The 16,900-nt window shown below is 44.5% G+C and overlaps 1 protein-coding gene across 6 annotated transcripts in view; it reads right to left on the minus strand.

Moving 5' to 3' along the window:
* Positions 1-16,900, minus strand: part of SLC20A2 (solute carrier family 20 member 2) — a 59,051-nt gene that overhangs the window by 2,916 nt on the left and 39,235 nt on the right. For 3 of the 6 annotated variants that reach the window (XM_056328882.1, XM_056328889.1, XM_056328873.1), the window contains 2 exons: positions 5,280-5,465; positions 4,491-4,575 (listed from right to left, as the gene is read on the minus strand). In XM_056328882.1, the coding sequence (XP_056184857.1) occupies positions 4,491-4,575; positions 5,280-5,465 (271 nt within the window). Of the gene's footprint in view, positions 1-3,897; positions 3,983-4,490; positions 4,576-5,279; positions 5,466-16,900 lie in introns of all 6 variants that reach the window. The other 3 variants (XR_008820237.1, XM_056328899.1, XM_056328913.1) reach the window with 3 other exon arrangements.

A 16,900-nucleotide genomic window follows, 5' to 3' on the forward strand; every position in this document is an offset into this window, starting at 1 on the left:
GTCTATTCAAAGCATATGGTAAAACAGCTAGAAATGTGGATGGAATACCCTGTTTTGAAGAAACTTCCAAGACACACCTGGGCTTGTGCTCCCTGAAATGCCATCCCTGCCTCCTCTTCCCTGCTTCTTTTCTTAATTAGGGTATCAGTCCCTACCTGTAGATTAGAAGATGGGCTGCTCCCCATGTGTGGTGCCAGGAAAATGATAAATGCTGGGAGGACAAGGAAGCAGGGAGAGATAGGACAGGCATATTGAATCTGCATCTTTCATTAACACCTATTTAACTTCTAACTACTGCTTTTTGCAGAAACAGTTATTTGTGGAAGACCCCGTAACTCTAGGGAAATAAGACTCTGAAAAACACCTGTGACAGAACAAGGGAAAGCTAAACTTGATACTCTAGGACTGAAAAGACCTCCCTCTAAAGCTTGACCCAATAAGGGAATCTGATACTACTTAATCTGAATATCCCTAGCGTGGGCAATACACTATTCTGTATTCAGGAGCTGTAAGTGTATTTAGGAGGTGCCCAGCTAAGAGGAATCCTACAATTCTGACTATATCAAAGCATTACCCTGAGGAAACTTTGTTTTTCAGCAGCTCAGGTGTTAGGCTCTGCTTTACATTTTGCACATCCTTAGCATCCACCTGTCATGCTTGCAACAAAAAGCATTGCTTTTTGAGCTAGCCTGCAGCCTACGTATGACAGTCTCTGAGTCCTTCCTGAAATTTAAAAGGTATCAGCAATGATGGCATTGGTAATCTGTTTTAAACATTATTAAAGTTTAGTTTATTAATAGTGATTTTGATGGACTACAGGTTAGGAGAGTAGCTAAAACTTGGGTGTAGGGACACTACACCGTCTGAAGAATTTCAGATGGTATCTACTTTGAGATTGGTTTGAAACCAGTGCAGTTTGCCTTCAGTATGCTCTGCTCAAAGCATTACAGAAATACTTTTGGCTCTCTTGTTCCTGTGCAATGGCACATCAGAATAACACACAGGACATGATAATTCTGTCACAGCAACACAGAATATTTTTCAAAACCCCAAAATCGTAATAGCAAAACCGAACTGATAAGTATGACCTCAGCAAAGTTGCTTTTGCACAGAAAAAGCATTTAACTCCTGCACTTTGATTTTATCCGTAAGCGAGCACGTTCAATCTGTTAGAGCCGAGAAATGCCTGTTTATTTCTACATCTCGTATCTTAGAATAAATAGCAGGCAGTGTGTGTAAGATTCAATACGACCATTTGCCTACCTGGGCAGCAGAAAGGCAAGATACGCATTCACACCACACCAGCTTTTCAGTGCTAATTCCCAAAGGAGGTTGGAAGGGTGCAGGCAGAGCGATGTGGCTACCATGTTCAGACTCACATATCCCTTTGGAGGATCAAAAGGTTAGGTCTTTCCCTCAGGCCCTCTTGGAGGCTTTCAGGGGAACTTTCCTCTCCCCTTTGACTTGTGGCGGGGATGATGATGCGGTTCAGGCTCTCAGCAGGCACTGAGCGTGGAAAAGCTGCTGGGCTGCAGATTTAGGACAGGCATGTTGGGTGGTGGCCACCTCATGTAGACCAAACCCTCTGATTTAGGACCCAGTGCAACTCCTGATGTGAGAGGGTGTGACAGATTTTTCTCAGAAGATAATGCTTCCTGCTACCAGTCTCCAGTTTGCCACCCCATCTGCTCCAAGACCTGAAAACTGCCACTCAGAGTTTTCCTTCATACTTGGTCTCCACTTTTCATTATAGTCTATTGTTTCACCTCAAACAGGTCTCCCTCTACCCAAGATGTTTCACGCTGCTCCTTCTTTGCCATCGGTTTATCTAGTTGCTGCACGCTCAGTTGACTGACACCCCTTCAGTAAGGCTCCCACTTTAGCAAATGCTATTCTGCTGTAGAGCAAATATTGGGGAAAGGAATACTTCCCACTCGCTGATGCCAGAGGCTTAGCACCAGGCTCGCCCTGAATCCGTTTTCTTTTTGATTTCAAGGGCAAAATAATTTTTCTGCTGATTTTTAAGGTGGTGTTTCTGCCTCAATGGCCGACAGCACTTTCAGAGAGGCATTCTCCCATGGAGTAAATGATACGTAACAGTTCTTTTATTCCTTCACTGGACCCTTGGAGGAAACAAGGAATGCATCTGTTACAAGTGTTTGCTGTATCTTGTGTTGATCGCTTAGAATCTTTCAACTCATGATCTCATTATGCTGAAACACAGAGTCGGTTATAATAATGTGACATCCTGGAACGGTCTAACCTTATTGCGATGGGGATCTTCCTATTAAGAATGATCCATCTAATGAGATGCAGCAAACTACAGGGGAGCAGATACGGACTAACCACATCAACTGCTTTTATGGAAGTGTTTTTTGAAAAGAATTAGTTTGCTCTGCAGTTAGAAAAGACCAAGCTTTTAACTGCATTGAGTCAATGAATACCTCCTAATGCTGCCCTCTCATTAACTTATGGCTTCCAAGACATTTTCTTTTTAAATTCAGCCCATTTGTCTGCACCCAAGTGTATTTTCTCTTTTACAATGAGTGGCTAGAAGTGATTCATGCATGCAACTGGGATAATCAAAGCTGTATTATTCTCTCTGGCAGATTCTTAATCATGCATTTGATATACCAGTCAGCTTAAAGGGAGGTGGTTTCAGGCTAGCATTTTTAGAACTGGATCATGTTGTTATTATTTTTCCCCTCCCTGCTTGATTCAGAGGCACCAGAGTTTGGCCAACACCAGGCAATCTGAACAGCCTTTCAGAGCAGCTCAGTCTTGGCTGCTTCTCAAAGAACTCTACACCAGAAGAAAGAGATGATTTTGCAGTAGAGGAAGGCTTTCTGAAGAAATGGTTTTCAGCAGAAAAAGGCTGAATGAACCAACTTGGGGCATTTTGCAGCATCGATGTGTGGATTTCATTGACTCTTTCACTGGAAACCAGGTCAATGTCACAGGCAAGGATGCCTGGCTTCTGGCCAGCCCGCCTGCCATGCTGTGGAGCAGTTAGTCCTGAAAACCTGCCTGCCCCAGCCAGAGCTGGAAGGGCTCCAAGGTCCCCAGGGTGCAGCAGTGAATCCTACAGGATCTGGCTCTTGTAGGGCTTGGTGGTATGTCCCGAAGCAGAGGGGCTTTGCTGCTCTGCGGTCTCTGATTTCAGAGGGGCTTTCCCATGCCCTGCCAGAGGGTGAGGGATACAGACAGCTCTGCATGTCCAAGAGCTTGGGAGTCCATGGGGAAGCAAAGAAAGATGGGGTATTTGGCTGAGGAATTTCCTGGGGAACGAAATTCCAAATTCCCACTATGTTATTCCAACAGTGTAAATGTCCACATGCTCCCTGTTGCCTACAAACAATGTAAATGTCTTCTCACACAGCGTATATATGACACAATCAAATTCTGCTCATTACCCAGCTTACGTATGTACTTCAAACTGGTCTTTTTAAAAAAAAAAAACAAACCAACAACCTTGTTCAAATTAAAAGGGCCAGATTCTGTATTATAATGCACAAAAGTGAGGACAAGTTGGTTTAAAAGAAGAGAGACATTAAAATATTAGCTTAAGATGTAGCAGTGTTTTTCATACAGGTGGCTCTGAAATACACGTAACCGGGATCACACAAACCATGAGTCTACATTATTTTAATAGGTCTATATTAGTTCAACATGATCACATAAGGGTGAAAGACGTTCCAGACTTTTGTGCAATTACTTATAACGCTGACTTTGCTTAGCCATACAAGCTTTAAAAGCGGTTCTTGTTATTTTGCGATCACTGCCTGCACGGCACATCGCATAGTGAAGGCAATCTGCAACGATCAGTATCTCTTGTATTTTGTTATGGTTTGTCCTAGCGATGTGATTTACTGATGTGATCACTGCAAACTCCAATACCTTGCAATGGGTGGAGCTTATTGGAATACCCACATTTGAGGCTACAAGTACCGTTAGCGCACACATTACTTCAATGCAAAATCCACTGTGAAGAAATAAAAAAAAAAAAAAAAAAGACAGATGGAAAACCTGTAGTAAAAGAGTTATATGCAGGAAATCCCATGCCATGCACTTATCAAGAAAGTGAAGTATAAATGATGAATGGTGCGCAGCCTCTGAACAAGGGAGAAATGCTACCCAACCAGGTTCAAATGGCACCGTCGGAGGAAACCAGGCTCTTCCCTGTAATCATTTGCTTTAAAATTGAAGTCATGTTTTTGCAAGTGCTGTTTTTCTTTAGCCACAGCTACAAGGCTCACGCTGTGCTTGATCTCAGCAACTTTACTGTGACAACTCCAATGCGGTTTTTTTGGAGCCTGATTATTTCCCAGTGTTGCTGGCACAGCTGAGACAGGCTGATGCACCTCCACCTAGCTGTCCTCCGTGACTGGCTGTTTTCCCCTCGCTGTGCCATTATCCGCTGGCTCGAGCGGCACGATTTTAAGATGAATAGTCCAGACTGCCTTGACTGCAGTCACTGGGCAAAGGCATACCTTGCAGTGTGTAGTACTGACAGGAAGTCCAACATTGGAAGCTACCACAACTGTGAACGCCGAAGCCAACTCAATAGTGAATCCACTGCGGGAAGCATAAGAAAACACTTCACAATCACTCTTTGCATCAGTCTGGACTGATACCATGCAGCGTGCCAAAGTCTTACCCGTTTCTTCTTTCGACTGTTTTATCTCCAACTGATTTTTGGCATAGGAATAAGTTAAGAGAACAAGGAAGGGCTGAATAATGGGAACGGCACAGGCTAGTCATCTGTAGTAACCCAGCTGCACGGCTCATTGCGTCAGGGACCTTTACTACTCTACGCTGCAGTGAATCATGCCTAATTAGTAATTCGGTTAAGCACCAGCAGAGGTCGAGTATGCATTAAGGATGAAAATTACTGTAATAAATACATATGGTTTTAATAGTCTGAAGGGCACTAGGAAAGCCACTGTAATCTTGCCATTTCCAAATGCACCTTCTGCCACACTAATTAGGTCATCAGCACAACACTCTGTTCACGTAGACTTCTACAGCTCCAATGCATTCAGTATTAGTTTACAAGGTTATCTTTTTTCCTTTCTTTCTTTCTCATTTCTTTTTCCTCTCCTTTTCCATTTTTTTCTTTCGTTTTTTAGAAAGACGGAGAAGTCAAAGCCAGGTTATCATCAAAATCAAAGCACAGCAAATCCAGCAGACAGCGTTACAAACAAAATCCTGGAGCAGCGATTTCTCAGATTGATTAACGCACAAAGTACACACAACTGTAATGACAACTGTGCACCTACCTTGATGGCGTGATTGGAGTGAGGTCTTTACCCATGGTCTGGATAACTCTTCTACCCCAGACCCAGAGACCCACACAGATCCCGACACCTCCATAGAACAGCAGCCAGATGGGAGTTGACGCTTCTTGCATTACACCACCTTGCTCATAGATAAGCCAGAGCGCGACAAGGGGACCAATTGCATTGCTGGAGAAACAGGAAAACATCATCCAAGTTACAAAAATGCAGATAGTTGCCTTGAAAGAAGTGTCTTACTTTCTGTGTGATTTTTCTTCATCGTGTGTGCAGCACTGCTCTGACTTGACCCTGCAGGCAACACCCTTCCTTGCTCAGAAAGGCTGTAGCAGGGGACTCTTATCATGTTGCTTTTTCATTTGTCACCTCATCACTGATAACTATAGTGAATGTTGAAAGGAATTTCTCTCTTACAAATGGTTTCCTGAAATGTCAGAGTTGGTAATACCTCATTATGTCTGTTCTGGGACAAAACCCAGTCTTTTCAGTACTGCGCTGAAATTACCTCGAAATTTACCAATTTAAGAGATCTGCATCTTTAAAATTCAAGTATTAAATTAGCTCTTTTTGTCAAAGAGGGAAATTAATGAACAAAATTACCATCATAGACAAGAAGATACAAACATAATCTAGTCTGAGAACCTGTAACGTTTGAAGATATGATCCGAATGCAGCCAGGAAGGTGACTTAGTCTTCTTCAAATGCATTGTAGAGCTAGTTGGACCAGCTCAGAGAGGACTCCTTGGTGATACACAGCTAGTGTAAGCCCTTTTTGCTACCCTGCTGCTGCTATCTAGAAAAACACTAAAAGTCAGCAACACTGAAGACCCCACTCCTAATGCAGGTCATTTGATATTGGTGGCTGGAGTCTCCAGTGCCTGGAGTGAGACTTCTGACTCTGTTTATTCTAAAAAGGCGTCAAGTTTCTAGACATGAGAGTTAGAAGAGAAACTTGAAAGCTAGTATCCAGTTACTTTAGATGCTTAAATACTAAAAAACAGGTAAGAACTTCTATATCCTTTTATCTTTTTCTTTTTTTTTTTTTTAAGTTCTTTTACTAAAGTGAGTACCCGCTTGCCCTGCTGAGCAGCATTTATCCACCACCAAAAAAGCGTAAGAGGCGCAACACTGCACTTACGTCTAAGTAATCATGAGGAAAGCAGAGCAAACCTGTCCAATGTCATTCAAAAAGTCTGAAAACCATCAGGAAGCTCCCCTCTTTGTAAACCGATAAGGAGCGCGGGTCGCAGCAAGCACTGCAGGCAGGACCGACAGCTATGCTTGCCCCGCAGCCAGGACCAGCTAAATTTAGTTCCTGGTCTCGCTCCAAAGCACACAGATGGAGTAACAGCCAGTTTTAACATCAAATGTTGTACAAACCAAGCCACCGTAACCAACAGTTAATAATTTACTTGAATCCCATCTTTACAAGATACAAGGTGCTAGGGGCTGAGTGCTAATCGCCAAGAGATGAGGGTCGTCAGCACTGCAAAGCTCGGTGCATCTGAGCAACACGAGACCCTCCTTCTTTCTTCTGGTCCTTAAGAAATCAAGCTCTAAACCCTGAGAAGCAGTCCTGGAGCAAAGTAACTAGGAACAAATTTTCCCTTGTAAACACACACACATACACCAACATTCAAGCTGTGAGGCAAACAAAAATATTTCAAAATGCTCTTCGATACAAAAAGGAATGAATAATTCTTATGGATTTTGAAAAAGAAGCTGGAAACAAATTAGTGAGCTAACATGGATAATAAAATCCAGTGAGTTTGAAGACAGTGGGTAGTATGATGAAGAACTAAATACACTTTAAGTAAAGAGTGATTTCCACTAGCAAAAATACTTTAAATTTCCGGTCCAATACTGTGCTTGAGTATGCGTTTGATTTATTGCATTTTTGCATGAGTGAAAGGATGCTATGTGAAAAGTCCTTAGTGCCTAAATGCAAGATTTATTTTACCTTCAAGGAAGAAGAGATTCTTGATCGAAGCATTTCTAATATTTTTAAGTCATCCTGCAACTTCTTTGCCAGGGTTTTCAGGTGTGGATTAAATTACTTGCACATTTAAATGCCTTGTTGTGTATAGAAAAGGAACGGTAATTCACTGTACCTTCAACTGATGGATGCAGAAGGATGGCTAAAGGCAACTAAAACGTTGATCAGATGAATAAAGGGAAAACTGAACATCCCTTCTTATAGTGCTGTACGACACAGGGACAACCTCCCTGTTGAAAGTAACAGGTAAATTTGGAGCGAGCTCAGGCTCTGATTCCTGACTGTTCTGAAGAGATTATGGATGGATATTTGTCAGTCCTAATGTAAATGGGAAGACAGAAAAGGGTTCAAAAACTACAGCAGCAAACTATGCTCTTTTGTACCAAAATCCAGTTTTAATTATTTGCAAATGCTACACCTCTGTGAATCAACTAAGCTTAATCCTTGAAGAAAAGGTTATTTTCTTATTTGTGGCAACGGAAGGCAAGGCAAAACTCTGCTGATTTATGCTCAGCCTTGGAGGATCCGCGTGGCTGATGCTGCCCAACAGATCAGAAGAGACAACACTGATGCCCAAGGAGGCAGCACTTCTGATACCTTCCCTGCAGGAAAAGAAAGCAGAGGAGCACAGGATCCATATATGCTTGGAAAGTCAAAAAGGTAATTAACTGCATTTTCATTTGGGGGTATCTACACCATTGGTTATCCATACCAGGCAGACATTTCTCCTCTCCCTGTAAACCACGTTCAATATGACTTCAACATTCAGCTCCGAGGGACAACGGCATCTCCCAGCCTGAATACCTGCAAGTGGCTACCAGCAGCCAGCAAACCGGCAGTGGCATGCAGCCGGTGGCTCTGATCTACCACCATCATGGCTCTTCAGAGGGCTCCTTCAGCTTCTGGATTTGTTCAGTAGGTCCAGTCCCAGGGGCTTGTGGTATCAATGCTTCCTATGCCAATGGAGAACAGCTTTAGAAGCCGCCGCTAGGCCTGTGCCACCACAAAACTACCAAAAGCTCACAATGAATGCATCTGACTCATGAACTGCAAAGAGTAGGATCTTGGTACTGCACACATCAGCTTCGAGACGTTACCACGAGCATGTGCAATCAACTGTCCTTGGGACTAGGCAGAGTTCATCAGTAGAAGACAACCAGTCCCAACAGGAGAGTAAGAGAGAAACAACACATCAAAAGAAACCCCGCATTGTTAGGTAAAAGACTTTGCTTTGAGACCTTCTGTGGTTATAAGATGTCTCCTACAGCTGAGTGACTAAGCAGATGAACCATGAGGACGTTGGCTAGAATGGGATGTGGCTTTCACAGTATTTCCCACCAGTTCTATCTCATTTGACTGAAGACATGATTAGCAGGAAAGCAGACCTCAAATCTTCCATGCATTTGGCTAGGACTCATTTCACAAGTCTATTTTCAAGAAGTGCTCTTACTCTCCCACGCAGCTCTCTTACTTGCCTTAACCACCTCTCCTTTGTGCTGGAGCTCCAAGTCTTATTTGTGGTAGTTAAAAGGGAGAAGAAAAAAGCCTGAGGTGGTCATTCAGGGGCTCTGATCCACTAACCGCATCTATCTATGTGTAAAACTGTCACTATGCTCCTCGGTAACTGAAGTGCTTTCGAGGATGTTACTGTATTATTTAGCTATTGGGTTTAAAGGCCAAGATAAGCTACTTCTGTCATGGTATTACTTTGGTTTTGTACACCTCGTATCTTTTTTCCACTGAAAACAAGACAGCGGACATTATGAGTCAACTTTGGGATGAGTTTATAAAATGTGATGGCATAAGAAGCCTAACTCGCGAGTCTACCTCTCGTGTAGTCTCCATGTCCAGTATTTTTCAGTAGGCTCCACCAGCCCTGGTTACTTACAGGGCACAGGACGCTGGAGCAGGGGAGGCATGCAGGGGCTGTTTGCCTTCGCTGGAGGTGTGATACAGGATTAAATGCCATCTACAGTAACGCTCGTACTTGCAGACGCGTGTCATGGTGGTTCAGCGAAGTGCTGCTGAGTGTTTCTGAAGTGCTGCCTGACCCTCATGATGATTTCGCTAGCTCTCTCGACTAACATGAATTGGCATGACTTCTCTTTTTCTGCTTGCTTGTGCCAGTTGAGAATCTGTCCTGCACCATTTATAAAGCTGTTGTGAAAGACAGCATTTGACAGTGAATCTGTACTATAAATAGAGTTGGCTTCTCCTCTCCCCTGTGAGACAGATAGTATTACCAACCTAAAAAAACCCACATTCAGCTAGCATGAGACAGGCTTAGAAATTACAGTTTCCCATGCACACACACACAAGCAGAAATTTTTAGGTATCTCTGGGTCACAAGTCCAGGTCCTTCTCTGGAAGAACAAGGACTACGGGTTTTTTGTTTGTTTATTTTTAGTAAAAAATAGGGATTTTTTCAGTAATGGAAGGATGCCATCAGCTGCATGCTCTATTGCTAAATCCCATCAAACTTGTAATAATATTTCCTAAACTAGCAACATTGCTATTACCTTGCTACTCCTTATTTGAGGGGAGCAGTGTGTTGCTCAAAAAGACAATCTAATCGCATTTGAATGCTAAGCTCTGAATAATCTTTCCATTACAATCCATAAACTACAGACTACTTGATGACCATGCTTTGATTCTCTGCTACCTGAAAAAGGCAGATTGTTTCAGCCACTTTTTCTAGTTGGGTGACAGAAGTTTGACACATACATTATCACTGATTAAAACTGAATGACGAGTACAACACCCATCCGAGAAATCTATATTAGGCTTCCAATATTATAAATACAGTTACAAAACCCCCAGACATTTCACTGTTTCCCAAACCAGTTTTTCACAAATGAACTTCCCACGGGGAAAATGAGTGGGATGGTATTACTGAGTATGCTGCAGTTATGCCTGGAGACAGCACTCAGTTGAGTAAGGGCACAAGAAAGATCGCCCTGTATTTACCAACAGGAAAAAAATTATGTCTTAATCTCCAGAGATCTCAGATTATTCAGAGTTTTATCCTAGCTCCAATAATCAGACAGTTTTGAAATAGTACACATATCACAGTGCAATAAAAGTGTGTCACAGCTGTGCCCAGTGAAGTGCAAGCTCCGGGTGCGTTAATGAGTCAGGAGGGCGACGTATTTCTTCCTGCAACGCATCACTGCGTACTGTAAATGCTGGCCCTAAACCCCCAACTCCCTGGACCCTGGAGGGTTGCTTTCATCCTCCCCCCTCGCTCACCAACACCAGCCTTCCCCCAGCAAGCCCTGTCATGGGCCCTGCTCACAGCAGGATGGGGAGGGATTCTCGTGTCCACCCAAGCCCCCTGCTCCTTGCTGCTCTCCTCCAGCTTGCCTGCGTGGCCCAACCAAGATGCCATGTAGCTGCACAATTACGGACACAAGTGAAGATTCGTATCTACTCAGGACACGGGCTGCACTTTCAGGATGGACTGCTATTAAAAAGGGAAGAAATCAGATTTCAGGCTGTTCTCAGTGATCATAATGGACAGATTAGCTTCCTAAATATTCTAAGTGATCTTGACTGCAGCTGTCAGGGAGGACATAAGAAACACTCACTTCGTAATCAAGCCTTCTTACAGCTCCTTTAGACTCCTTATTTAGCCAGGAGACTGAATCCCACTAAGCTCTCAGTATGCACTGAGATACTGGCAATGTTCTGCCCCTTCCCTCCTTTAATCCCATTGCATTTACTTTAGCAGGAGGGGAAAAGGTGAATCCCACGGCTGTTTGTGTGTGCTGACCCAAAACTCCAGTGAAGTCTGTAGACAGGTGAAAGAAGAGGTTTCCTCTCCCTGTATGTTGGGTAAGCAGGTACTTCCTAGTTACACTTGTGTTGCTTTGCTTAGCAAATGTTCCCTATCTGGCAGCAGTTCAACTGAGAGAATATGTAGAAATACATAAAACACACTAAACATTTTTGCTATAGCTATGAAATAGTTTTAAATCCTGTCTTCAGTAATGTAGCCTATATCTTTTGGATAATAAAAGAGCCACTCTATCAAGCTTGTGCCATCAATCAATATGGCCTTCCCCACAGACTCTAACACGAATGACCCCTTTTTCCTATAATATTGAAGTACGATTACGCAAGGGTAGTCCTGAAGTCCTCCACATGAAATTTAATTAGAGCAGCCACGTTCAAACAATTTATGCAGCAAAACTGACATCCCACACGCAACCACGAAATGTCTGCAAGCAGGTTTCTCCCCCCTACAGCACGTACCAGCTGAACCTTGGTACTGCCTGTACCTTGGTGGGCACAAACATGGACAGGTGGCATGGTCTGCGGTCACCCTGTTCTGTGTGAGCATCAGGGCTCCTGCCACCATCACGATAATAAACCACCTTCCTCCATGGCTGTAATCCATGAGCTGAGTGTAGATGCCTGCTCACACAGGCCAAGGCACATGGCTCCTTCTGTCATCCCCAGGGTTTCTCCTGTGACAGCAGGAATGATGGCCTGAGGCAGAGAGGGAGGGGTAGGAAGGGGCAGAAGAGGCTACCCATTTATAGGAGAAGGAATCTGTACGAGAGAAAAACTAAGCACATGCACAGACAGGTGTGCAGGAGCACAAGTCTCACGCTTTTTCACAGCACAAACAGCAGATTTTAATCAGCAAACCTCACATCAACCTACAGCATCTTTCCGTTTAACAAGCTCCAGAGTCCACCGCTTGAGTCAACAAAAGCGTCTTCTCATTTGTTTGGATGGGCTGCGGCCCGGTGCACCATTTGCTCATAGCTTTCTCATTCCCAAACCCTGTAGCAAAGCAGCCACAGCCACCGTTGTGCTGAGCACAGGAGATAGCTATGGGATTAGCAGTCCTCTCTAGCCATTTCCAAAACAGCCTGCCCAATTGCCCTCATTCTTGGGAGCTAGGTAATTCAGACATTCTTCCAGACTTTGAAACGCAGCATAAACCCCACAGCTTCAGCACCTCTCCCGCTACCTGCATTTATACAGGTAGGCTGCTGCGGCTGCAGCGCTGAGCTCTAGTCATCACAATTCCTGCTGAACCAACCTATATTTACAGAAAATAAGCTCAGTCCAACTCAACTAACAGGCGCATATAATCCCCACCAGCCAACAAAGCCCAGCCTCTCGGACTCTCTGGAAAGCTGGCTCTGAACAAGCATTAGGAAGCTGGCAGTGCTCCTTGTGTCACGCTCCTGGCCCAGGTCTTTTTTTCCATCCTGCCCTTTTTATTCTCCTGTTGCCCTTGCAATGACCTGACGTGCTCCCTTTGTGCTCGGGTGCTGAGCCAGTGGGACCTGCTCACTTGGCGCCGCTAATTAAGTTCAACAACAACATTTTTTTCAGCGGTTCTGTCCCAACACATTTAGTCAGGATTTTAAATTCTTTAGATTTCATTCAGCCCATGTGCATGATGGTGTCACAAGGCTCTCGGCCCGGCTTAGTTAGTCCCAGCTCTGGAAGGGCTCCAGCATCCTTGACACAGCGTATAAACTCTGTGGCAGGGGGGCAGGAGGGGATGGTCTGAACAAAACAGCCACCCAAATAAAGAGTTACCATGACTCCCTGTTTCTTTTAACACACAACTGCCCCAGCCAGGATTCCTGCTGATGTCAGCCTAAACATGAGCCCTGACTGCTGCAAACATCAGCTCCTACAGCACAGACGGCCGGTATCGCTATGATGCTAAAAAGCATCACCTTGGAAGAAACTGGGGGCCTAGCTACCCTTATAATGAGTTTGTTCTGTAGGCAAAGGCAAAAGACTCGTTTAACTCTTCTAGGTCCTGGGGAAAAGCCTGGGCAATGAAACAAGGGAGATCTCTGTATGAGCTTTTGCCCACTGAAGTGCTATCCAAACTATTATGGGGCACTCCTGCTCCATAAAGTGTTTCTGAGATGCATCCTGGTTCAGTCCGTACCACATGCTTCATGCTTAAATATCCTCTAAAACAGGTCAACCATTTAACTACCTGCACTTCTTAATTTTTACACTAGCTCTTAGTTTTTCTCTCTTCACTCCTTTTTATCTACCTGCACTTCTTAATTGTTACACTAGCTTTTAATTTTTCTCTCTTCACTCCTCTTACCTGCTCCTGTCCCTTCAAGGGATATCAGCAAAAAGCCTGATGGAAAATAAATAGAAAACGTAGGACAAGGGTGAGTTCCAGGACGGGGAAAGAGAATGTAGGAGACCAATGCAAAGAAAAAGATATGGACAACGGAGGTGCTGCCTTAAATATTTAAGTGAGAAGCTTAAAACCAAATGCTTTTTTGGGAAAGTGGGATTTTAACAACAGGATTTGAAGCTGAGAAAAAAAATAAAGAAGCAGCTTGAGAGCAGCACCTAAAATGAAGAGAAGGAATGTGAACGAAGGAGGGAGATGAAAAGATAGCAACCTTCAGTGGAAGACGGTTTGCCAGCGCTTGCTTTCTTACAGAAGTGTGGACAGAAAGCTGCGCTACTAGCTAGTTTCTACTGCATTATTTTTAAAACAACACACTGCCTTTCAAGCTCTGCAGATCTTTATGTGACGTGTGGAGGAGCCAAGAGCCCAGTAAGAAGTCTTCTGCTCTGCTAGACAGACTGGCAAAATGTCTCTGCTACATAATCCACAGGATAGATATTTGCATTCCCAGATATCTATCTATTATCTACTCAACCTTTTTGGCATACAAAGGGGTCTTTAATTTTTATTTCTTAGCTGGAACTCAGTACAGCTGCAAGGATGGGTTCCTATCCAATCCTACTCCTAGCTTTGACAAAGCAAAGATAACTTGTCCTTTAGTTTTGCAATTACATTAATTCAGCTTAACAAGAGATTGGAGTAAACAGCATTTAACAAAAATGCATGCTTCCTGGCAAATTTGGTAGGATCACTCACGGAAGTATAGATCTGCAAAACACTAAAAAAATATTAGTTTTCAAGAAAGGATATTGCCAAGGCAACAAGCCAGTCCAAATGTAGAATTCTGCAGGAATTATGCTATATGATGCAACAAAGCATACTGCACAGAAGCCTAAACCTTGTCTTTCATCCTGGTCAGCTCCTATCAACACCGAATCTGATTTCTGAACTGACTGCACCCTTACAGATCATTTCTAACAAACTTTACTACCCTTGCCTTCTACAGAAAAGGCAAGCGACTGTAAGTCCTTGAGGAGTATGTACAGGCACCACCTACGGGGGTGGGCTGTGAACTTTCTGCAATGGTGTTTCCGAGGGCACATTACAAGAAGTACCAGTGGTGTTTGTCCTTATTCCTACGCTCCCCTTGGCACTTGCTGCTGGCCGCTTGCAGAGCACAGGTACTTGTCTTTGCTCTTGCCCAGTGTGGTCAGAGCAGAGGTCCTGATCAATGAAGACCATCTGAGAGCAAAGAAAGCTGCACTGCTGCCGTCTGATCCTGAGGATGATGGGACCCTGGACTCCTTCCCAGAGCTAGATCCCTGCAGATATGAAGGGAGTAAGAACAAGAGTGAGGACAGAAAGCTCTGTTCCAAATTCCCAGGATGCTGGATGGATGGGGAGGGAAGACACATGTTTCTAAGTGTTTTCAAGATGAGCTGCAAGTTAAATTGGGTGGCTGACAAGGGTGAGGGACAACAACTGTCCTCCTTGCTGAGCGGAGCAGCATTTGCCCGGATGCCTAAGGAGGACTAGGAAAGTTAGGAACGCTGCAAAGCCCCACTGCAAATGCTGAAACCAACACCAGCAAGGCATGGCTAACAGGGCGAGGGCTTAGCAGGAATGGGGCTCAGTACAGCCCCAGCTACAACCCAAGTAAGGATCGCTGCTTCGACAAGCAGCTTCTGAGCGTATTCCTCAGGGGACCATATCACGATACAGGAAAGAGTGCCTACTGAATACCAAGCTGATGGCTCCAGGCCTAGGGATGAGGCAGTCCAGCCAAATCCTAAAGGAAAAACGTGCAATGTTCCCAGGGACAGAGCAAAACCACACAAACTGCTCTTCAGTGACATGCCACTGAGATGGTGAGGTGCAACAAGGCCTTGCAGATGAAGCAATGTTATAAGCAGGTGAGCAATACGAATGCAGATGAGGAAGGTGTAAAATGTTCCATCCTGAGCCTACATCCTACGCCCTTTGGTCAAAAGTCTTGTACTTGGTGGAATAAAGCAGGGCCGAGCTTTCAAAGGGAAACAGGTCGGCAGATGAGTGACGAGATGCTATGAGACACACAGGGGTCTGACCAGATGGTGGAGGGCAAAGAGGTGCAGAAAAACATTTCTGAGACCAACTCTGAGATTCTGTCAGCTGCCCGAGTCAATATGAACATGAGATAAAGACTCCTGGAGGACAATCCTTTTCCATTATTCCTGGGAAATGATATTAATGTTACAGGATTTAAGGACAGACACACTTAAGCCAAATGACTGAAGGATGAACTCACTGGCTTCTTCCACACTCAAGGAGCAACTCAAAAGCGACAGCAGCTCTGGATAAAATCCCTGCCAAGGAGTATTGCTGTATTGGGCCTGGCTGAGCCCCACAGCAGCCCTCCCAGCACTGTGCTGGTGTTGGTAGCTGGAAAGGTGGTGATAACGCACCAGTGCTCTGGCCACTGCTGAGCAGCGCTGCAGCATCAAGGCTGGCTCTCCAACATGCCCCTCGCCTCTCCAGTAGGGTGGGGGTGGGCAAGATCTTGGGAGGGGACATCGCCAGGACAGCTGACCCAAACTGACCAAAGGGACATTCCATACCGTATGACGTCTGCTCAGATGTAAAAGCTAAGAGAAAGGAGGAAGGGGTGGGGTGGGACGGATGGACAGCACTCATTATTTATGACATTTATCTTCTGGAGCCATCACTACACATACCGAAGCCCAGCTTCCCAGGAAGTGGCTGAACATCGCCTGCGGATGGGAAGTAGGGAATAACACCTCTTTTTTCCCTTTGCTTCCACACGTGCGACTTTTGCTGTTTCTTCATTAAACTGCCTTTAGCTTGACCCGTCAGATTTTTTTCCACCTTATTTTCTCCCACCCTGCTCTATTGAGAAGGGGAGTGATAGAGTGGCTTGGTGGGCATCTGGCATCCAGCCAAGGTCAACCCACCACTACTGTGTACCAGAACTATGCCAGGAGATGGGGACCTTCTTAAATGAATGCGAGGAGATGAGCCCTAGGCCATGTCCCCTCTCTGCACGGGGTACAGGAACATGCCCAGAGCTCCTTGGGCATTGCTCCCTTTATTTGTTAAGGGAACTGTGGCAACTGGAGAAGCTGTATGTGCAGTTTATGAACTTCAGTAGGACTTTGATGCTAAGGCTTGTTAGATTTTCTAGGCTATTTAGTAATACATTGCCTCACACGGTCCTAGACCCCTGGAAAACTCCAAGCAAAAGATTCAGCAAAGGGGAATCTCTAAGGGCTGCAGCAATCAAAACGATGATGTTCTTTGCACACCTGTTTTCACAATGTGATAATCTAGTGACAAAATTGTCTAAACCTCTCATTTACTGATGGTCTCCAACCATGCAGTTAAAATTGAACGCAAAATCTGTGGGGCTGGGATTGTCCTATTCGCTTGTACATTGTTTGCCATGACAGGGGGGGTTCTCTCAATGCCTCAAAGCTTGCC

This window comes from Falco biarmicus, chromosome 1, assembly GCF_023638135.1.
Source record: "Falco biarmicus isolate bFalBia1 chromosome 1, bFalBia1.pri, whole genome shotgun sequence".
Lineage (NCBI taxonomy): Eukaryota > Metazoa > Chordata > Aves > Falconiformes > Falconidae > Falco > Falco biarmicus.